At 40.3% G+C, this 8,642-nt stretch overlaps 1 protein-coding gene across 2 annotated transcripts in view; it reads left to right on the plus strand.

Annotated features, from left to right (window-relative positions):
* ERAP2 (endoplasmic reticulum aminopeptidase 2) overlaps window positions 1–8,642 on the plus strand; it is a 50,447-nt gene that overhangs the window by 38,604 nt on the left and 3,201 nt on the right. Inside the window, exons 14-17 of one of the 2 annotated variants that reach the window (XM_006169864.3) lie at window positions 3,635–3,791; window positions 4,492–4,676; window positions 6,864–7,025; window positions 7,541–7,681. In XM_006169864.3, the coding sequence (XP_006169926.1) occupies window positions 3,635–3,791; window positions 4,492–4,676; window positions 6,864–7,025; window positions 7,541–7,681 (645 nt within the window). The remainder of the gene's footprint in view (window positions 1–3,634; window positions 3,792–4,491; window positions 4,677–6,863; window positions 7,026–7,540; window positions 7,682–8,642) is intronic. The other variant, XM_027768831.1, reaches the window with a different exon arrangement.

The following is an 8,642-nucleotide window of genomic DNA, read 5'->3' on the forward strand; positions in this document are numbered from 1 at the left end:
GCCTAGAAGAAAAGCAGCAATATTTTAGTCAAAAGTCACAGAATGCTATTTCACCAGTTCAGTCTCATGTACTTAATCTATCTTCTGTTGTGGTTCGATCTTCCTGATTGAATTCTGGGATATAATATTCAACTCCAGACTTGTCCTTACAATTAAGTTGGCCATTTCCTTAGGTTTTGAACTCTTATTTCTGTGTGACTACATTTAATTTTCCTGATATAGCACTCCCTTGAGAATTTCTTGGAGATCTGGTCTGGTGCTGGTAAATTCTTTCAGGTTCTGTTTTTCTGAGAATGTTCTTGTCTTTTCTTCCCCTATGAAGGATGATCTTGCCAGGTACAGTATTCTCGGTTGAAATGGCTTTCCCTTAACACTTTGAATATATTTTCCCATTCTTTCCTCGCTCACATTGTTTCTGATGACATGTCTGCTGTTAGTTTGATGGGATATCCTGTGTAGGTAACTTGCTGTTTCTCTCTTGCCAATCTTAGTATCTTGTCTTTGTCTGTAGTTTCGGTCAGTCTGGCTATCATGTGTCTTGGAGAAGATCTTCTTGAGATGATTCTATTTGGGGTCCTTTTTATTTCTTGGGACTGGATCTTCAAATGCCTTTCTAGGTTTGGAAAATTTCTAGCAGGATTTCATGGAATCGATTATCAATACCCATATGAGTCTCTTCACCTTCTGGGATGCCAGTTATCTGGATGTCTGGATGTTTGATGGCATCTAGCATTTCTCGTATATTATTCTCAAATTTTTGAACAATTTTCTCAGTCTTCGTGGTGGATTTTTCTAGGCCAGCAATTTTCTCTTCTACATCTGCGATTCTATTTTCTGTATGATCTAGTCTGCTTTTAATACTTTCAAGAGAGATTTTTTACTTTCTCTATTATAGCCTTCTTCTCTAACAGTTCCATTTGATTCTTTTGTAAAGTGTATAATTCCTCTTTTAGATCTTGCGAGAATTTCCTCACCTCCCGGAACTTGTCAGCTCCTTTCTTCTTTCTCTTCTGCAGTTCATTGTCTCTCTTCTCTTCCATCTCTGTTAGCTTTGCCATTATGAATGTTCTAAATTCTTTATCAGACATATCCATGATATCCATTGAACTGTCTATGGATGAAGAGGAGTTATTCTTTTCCCTTGGAGGAGAGATATTTTCTTGCATTCCTATATTTCTTGTGGTCCTGTGGTGATTTCTAGTCATCTGATGGAAAGTGTGTTTCTTCCCAAACTTGAAGTTCAATCTGAGCATCCAGGAGCGTGCAAAAAAGGTGATCTGGAATCTCTTTGTCATTCTCTTTTTGTCCCTTAAAAAACATTTAAAAATACCTAAAAAAATTATTTTTTAAAGAAAGCAAAAATTAGTAAAGTGCACCATGTGAAATCAATAGTTCTCAGGAGCCATAAAGGTGTCTTCTGAGGCCTGCTTCCTTGCCTCTCCTGGGTTGGGAGTAGAAGAGGGGATTATTAACAAGATAAAGGGAGAGGAGGGGCTGTAAGCTGAGAAAATGCTTTACCTTAAAAATTTTTAAAAAGGAAAAATTACAAAAAAATGGAAAGACAGAGACAGAGGTAGAGAAAGACAGAGACAGAGACAGAGGCAGAAGCAGAGAGAAGGCTTGAGGGAGCTCCTACCACTGGAGTTTGTGAGCTGGAGGCTGAATTATCAGTAGAAAATCTTCATTTATTTTTTTCCCTGAAATCACTAGTTCTCAGGAGCCATGAAGTTGTCTTCCGAGGCCTGCTCCCTTGCCTCTCCTGGCAGACTAATACAATTAGGTAGGTGGATTTAAGATGAGGGAAAGGCCAATCTTGCGAAGATCACATGACTTCAGGACTCTCCTCATACTAGAACACTGTAGATACCAAGGCCTACAATGTTTATCCTGCTTGAAAAAAAAAAAAATCAGGTCCATCCATTTAACATGCTTCTTATGTGAAGGCAAGAGCAGAAGAGGCGGTTACTCCAAAAATTTCCAGGGCAATCCCACGCCACCATGGTCCACAGGCAGCTAGAGCCCCAGTGTGATTTTCAAGCCACTGGGTCCAGGATTAAAACCAGGGTCAGATATGAGTGAGTCTAGTGCCTTAACCACCACACCATCTGCTCCCTCCACTGCAAGTCTGTTTTCAAGTCAGATGCCTTTCGTCATGATTGAGAAGAGCAAAAGTACAGAAATTGACTCTTTCTTCTCATTTTTTCCTAGTTTCATTTCCCTCTTTTTACACAAGCATTAAAAAATTTTAAAACTCAGTGGAGGTAGAGCATTATGTTACTGCAAAATTCAACAGAGACAGCTTTTGTTCTGGAAGCTGTTTCTGTCTCACATGATGGTGTTTAGTCTGGGAGTTCGATGTTCACAAGAACAGGGTCTACCTATATGAACAGTGCCCTGACCAAAAACACATCGAACCACATTACAAAAATGAGGATATAATGGTTTATTTCCTCTGAAGAAGATACTCCAGCATGTTGGTACTCACAGTAACCATCCTGCTGTCCATTCATCTCATTAAAAGAAGGTATAGGAAATGCATCTAACTTTAGAAGCTAAAGCGGATGAAAATAATTTTGTCCTGCTCACAAGGATGACTGTTGCTATGATAGGAGTAAGAATAAATACCAAAACAGGGATCAGCAGGTGGTGTAGTGGTTACATCGCTGGACTTCCACATGGTTGACTGTGGTTCAAGTCCTGGACCCAGTGGCTTGAAACTCACACCAGGCATGTAAACGTGCATGCTCAAGATCCCAGGAGGAGAATGAAGGAGAAGGGATTGCAGCATGGCCATCCCCCCCTGGGGCTGATTTCTCACTTTCCCTCTCACTGTCTCTGTCTCTCTCCAACAAGCATATGCGCCCTAAGGCAAAAACTTCTACCCCCCCCCCAAAAAAAATCAAGAACAAATACCAAAATCCCACCCCAAAATTCCAAATTCACTTGGAAGAGCTAGTCAAGCCCACACTGAAACAATTAGAGAATGAGGTAATATGTGAGAATTTTCTACTAAATGTTAATATTAGCTAATATGTATTTTATTTGCAAACCTCTTACTGTAAGCTAACCATTATTTTTTTAAGCCAGAGAGCACCTGGTCAAAAGAAAGAGAGACAGGAGAGAGAAAGCACCGTGCCCCCTCCCCCCCATGGAGTGTGGTCACATCACAGTCCCTTTTTCTCTGTTCTGCTATGTCTCCCGTCGAGATTTTGGACATGCACACACACGTGCCCTGCGTGTCCTTCAGGCTGCTGGCTGGCACTGAACACTGGTCAGCCATGTGGGCTCTGACTCCCAATGCACACTGTTTATCCACTGTGCTGCAGGCCTGGCCCTCGGCAGGATCTAAGTGCCTTGTTTTTAATATGAACTCATTTAGTCCTCACAACCAGCCTATGAGGATGCTACTATTATTATCCTCATTTTGTAGGGGAGACAACTGAGGTTCCGAGAGGTTAAGTAATCTACCCAACATCATACAGCCAGTCAATGGCAGAGCTGGGATTTAAAGTAAAGGGTCTGGTTATAATGAACTGCTTGCGTTCTTGCTCTCTAGTTCATATTTATTTTAGTAGTAAGAATACCGAGAACTCTAAGATACGTACAAACCACTGACATTTGCTTTGTCTCTCAGTGCAGGGAGGTTGAGCCTGGACAAAGCCCTTGACCTGACTCGCTATCTCCCCCGTGAGACAAGCAGCCCTGCTCTTCTTAAAGGTCTGCAGTACTTAGAGCTGTTTTATCGCATGGTGGACAGAAGGAATATTTCAGATGTCTCTGAAAACCTCAAGGTTTGTGTTATTTTAAGAAAAAGTGTGGTCCAGCAGGTGGCATGGAGGTTAAGGCACTGGGTTTCACATGGCTAGCTGCACAAATTTGAGTCCTGGAACCAGAAGTTTGAAAATCACACCAGGTGTATGTACATATATGCCTAAAATTCGGAGAGGAGACTGAAGAAGGGATTGTGGTGTGGCCACCCCACCTCCCAGGGGGTGCTTTCTCATTTTTCTTCTCTCTTTGTCTCTCTCTCTGGAGAGTGCACATGCCCTAAAGCAAAATGGAAAAAAATGTGTTAAGTAAATCCACAGGATCTGGAGGGTTAATGTGGCTCGATCTGTTTTTTTCCACTGGACACTGGCTGACAGCACAATCAATACCATAGCACCTAACAGGCATGTCCCTCTCTTGTCATTGCAATTCTAAGAGGTAGAAACCAGGATCATGAGCAAAGCATCACTATTAAAGGAGGTTTTGTCTTATACCAATTGATATGCCCCTCTCTGGTAGAAAATTAAATGATTTTTCATGCAAAATCTGTTTCTTATATGTGGTAGGTGAGAGCCAGGAAAAGAGGAAAGAAAATAAATATGAAGATGAGTAGTTCTGTGATTTGGGAAGGATTCTTGCAGAAAGTTGAGCCCTTTGGATGGGTAAGGTCTGTGTTTGGAACTAAATTTAGCCTCTCTGTAAGCCATCTCATGTTTTCTGCAGCATTACATTCTCCGGTATTTTAAACCAGTGATTGACACGCAAAGCTGGCACGACGAGGGCTCAGTCTGGGACAGGATGCTTCGCTCTGCTGTCTTGATACTGGCCTGTGACCTGCAGCACGCTCCTTGCATCCAGAAAGCAGCTGAGCTCTTCTCGCAGTGGATGGAATCCAGTGGAAAGTCAAAGTAGAGCTACATTTCTGTCCTGTTCTTTGTTCTCTTTGCTTTGATGTAAAAGTCTTTGATCAAGCAAGACATTAGACATAAAACCTTTTAGTGAGGATAAGGAAAAAAGAAACAGGAAAAAAACATGCTGGCAATTATATACCTTGTTTCATGTCGCCACATAGTAACTGCTCAATAGATGTTGTGGGTAGAGAGCTTTAGGTCCCTGTGGGGAAAAACTAGTAAACACTGGAATGGTAGCAGAGAGGTAGCCAGGGTATAGAAACCACAGGAGCCCAATCTCCGAACGGAATGCCTTCTAATCATTAAAAAATGTTAGAAGAAGCAGTGTGAAATATACATGCAATGGGGGCCAGCAGGTGGCATGGTGGTTAAGGGTGCTGGACTCCCATGGCCGACCACGGTTTGAGTCCCAGACCTGGAGGCTTGTTTCCCACTTTGTCTCTGTCTCTCTGTCTCTGTCTCTCTCTCTCTTCTGTCTCTCTCTCTCTGTCCCTCTCTGGTCAAATATAAATAAATAAATAAACAAATAAATAAATAAATATAAATAAAATAATTCTTTCAAAGAAAATAAAAAGAACTATACATGCAACTAGAACACTGGCATTTGATGAAATTATAAAGAAAGGGAGGAATAGATTTTTATTAATGTATTTGCTCCCTCATCAAAGGCCTAGCCTTGACTCCTGGTATCATTTTTGATGGAAAACTGATGATTTTATTCATCTAAAAGATGTGATTTTTGTGGCAAAAATGATTCTGCTTGTGGCTATAATCAGGAAGATGTCCAGTGATCAAATGGATTATGTCACTATTCAGTTTAGCATCTGTAACCCACAGATACTAACAGACGCCACAATCTCTTCTTAATTTCTGTCAAGTCCCTATTGGGCAGGCGAGCCCATGGCATGATGGTTAGGACGGCTTGATCCCACATGGCCATCTGGTTTAAGTACTGGATCCAGCGCCTTGAAAATCACACCAAGTATATATGTGCACATGCCCAAAATTCTGAAAGCAAGGAGGAATGAAAGAGATTTATTGTGATGTGACCATTTCCCACTGGAAGGATGCTTTCTCACTTTTCCTCTCTCTCTCTCTCTCTCTCTCTCTCTCTCTCCAGCTTCCAGCTGTAGCACTCATCTTCTGGCCAATATTTCAAAAACAAAACAAAACAAAACAACTATGAGTTCTATCTCTCTATCTCTTTATCTCTATCTCTATCTCTCTCTCATCTCCATCTCTGTTTCTCTTGCTATTAAAGAAAGAAAGAAATCTTTTTTTAATATTTAACTTTATTTATTATTATTATCATTATAATTTTCCAGTTTGATCAGAGAGAGACAGATAAAGAGAGAGGAAGTGAGAAAGCAAGCCACCAGGTCTGAGACTTGAACCGTGGTTGGCCATGTGGGAGTCCAGCGCCTTTAACCACCATGCCACTTGCCAGCCGAAAGAAAGAAAGAAATCTTAAAAATGGCATAGACATTATCCAGGCAGTAATTCAAGTTTTCTCTTTATTGTCGGACTTTTTTGTTCTTTGATACTCAAACCTGAAATCAGATTTTTTAAGAAAATATCTTTTAGATCTATTTTCTCTTTTTGTCCCTGTTTGAATGGGTTGTATAAATGAGGCTAAACGTAAACACCCCTCTACTCTGACACATAATGGAATAGTAGTAGTCCATTGTTAAGCTAGCTATAAGAGGCATGCCTTTTTTTTTTTTAAAGCTCATTTATTTTTATTTCTTCCAAGAGAAAGAAGGAGAGAGAGACAGGGATAAGGGATAAGTACCCCAACAGGGTCTTCATGCATCCCCTCCTGTCTCAGCCAGCCCAGATCATGGACATACATGTGTTCTAAGCATGTTCACGCACATCCAGGGACCTGCCCATGTGGATCCAGGCGTGTTACCTCTCTGTTACCACCAGGCCCTCAAGAGGGACCGTCTTAACCTGCTTATTCTACTTGCTAACATGTTATCATCCATGTGAGAAAAAAACACAATTTACAAAGTAAAATCACATAAAATATTTCTATAAACTTTGGCAGAAAAAGAGGTGTAATATATTGGGTACTAGAAATAATCGAGGAGTGATTCTGCTATGGCAACTTAAAATTGGTATACCAAAAATAATGTTTTCTTTTATAAAACTTTTTCTTCATGTTTGTGCTTAATATTCTAGTATCCCAACAGACGTTCTAAAGATCGTGTATTCTGTGGGTGCTCAGACAACAGTAGGATGGAATTACCTCTTAGAGCAGTATGAACTGTCCGTGTCAGGTGCTGAGAAGAACAAAATTCTGTATGCATTGTCAACGAGCAAGCATCCAGAAAAGTTACTGAAGTAAGCTCATTAATTTAACTATCACTGTTAAAAGTAAAATGACATGAATACAGAGAAGTCACTAAAATTTCAGTCACCCATTTTAATGACATAAAATAATTAAACCTGATTTGTACAGCTTTGACTTTACTTCCAGACAAATATATATATTGAAATAATGCAAACAGTAAAAACAGGTGTTCTCTGATCATGCGATTTATGTAATAGCTGTGTTTCTTTTAGCACCTTAAAGGGAAATTATTACTGTAAAAATATATCCTTGTAGATAAGTTGTATATTAGACACTAGCCTAAGTTCTTTGAAACAATAAGTAAATAAAATTACTGCTAGAAAAATGTAAAAGTTGAATTAGAACATGAAAAATACTAGCCAACATAAAATTTATTGTTGTTTGGTTAAGTTATACTTTTATTGTATCTCTTTCTGTCCTATGCTTTTAATATATTAGTAGTCTAAGTTAATTCATTACCATGTACATAATCTCTTTTTTTTTAAAATGGTTTTTATTTCTTCAGGTTAATTGAGCTGGCGATGGAAGGAAAGGTAATCAAGACACAGAACTTGGGGGGTCTCCTTATGGCCATTTCCAGAAATCCAACAGGGCAGCAATTAGCCTGGAATTTTGTAAGAGAAAATTGGACCCATCTCCTTAGAAAGTATGTATTTGGTTTTTGTCCAATGTATGTTCTTCTATGCAGATGTCAGTTGCTAAAAATGAAGTGTAATCAAGTACGCCTCAATGCTTATAAATGATACCATTTTTACACAAGCGGTTCAAGGAAGTCTACTGGCTTGACCATTCACTAGCCCAAAATACCCTGTCCAGGTGTAAGCAATAGGAATGAGAATGGGGGGGGGGTGGAGTACAGAATTTTCTCGTTCGGTCAAGGCAGGGTTACTGGGAACATGTACCAGGTGAGTGCATCCTATTTTTAGCCCCAGCCCACCTTCCCTCCTGTCTGTCACCCCCACTCAGAAGAATACTAAAAGAAGCTTCTATGGTGCATCAGATCTATTGTATTTGGTCTGCTTTGTTAGCCCCCGTTGTGTTCTGGGGAAACCTGAGGAACTTCCATGAGAGCTAATCTTCCCCATGAGAGTGACACAGTTCAGACCTTGGGCTAGCTGACAGAAATCCAGGCAGAAATGTTTGGTGTGCCCCTCTCCAAAATCGGATTGGTTCTGGGTCTTTCCCGGAGTTTCACCTAGGGGGAGAACCAGCGCTCACTCCAGTGTGTTCCTGGGCGTAAAAAATCCTCCAGAAAGAACAAGTAATAATTAGATTTCATTGGAATGTACAGAATGGCCTTGCTTTCTCTCAGAAAAGCACCCTTACCAAGACACTCAGCCATTCCTCACTCAAATCAAAATGCCGTTTATGACCCGTGTGGGAAATACCCTGAATCAGAGTGGTGTGATTTACTGTGTTTATCTCAGTGTCAGAATCTCCTCTCTTATTCATCCCCAGTTCCTTATTCTCTCTCATGTCTGAGCCATGGAGGTTTCAGAGTCCTCACAGATATTTTCATATAAGCAAAAAACACATAACCACTCCTCTCCCAGATCCTCAAGGAGTCGACATCCACAAGAGACCAAAGAATTAGAAATTGCTGTAGG

This window comes from Tupaia chinensis, unplaced genomic scaffold, assembly GCF_000334495.1.
Source record: "Tupaia chinensis unplaced genomic scaffold, TupChi_1.0 Scaffold147554_1, whole genome shotgun sequence".
NCBI lineage: Eukaryota > Metazoa > Chordata > Mammalia > Scandentia > Tupaiidae > Tupaia > Tupaia belangeri.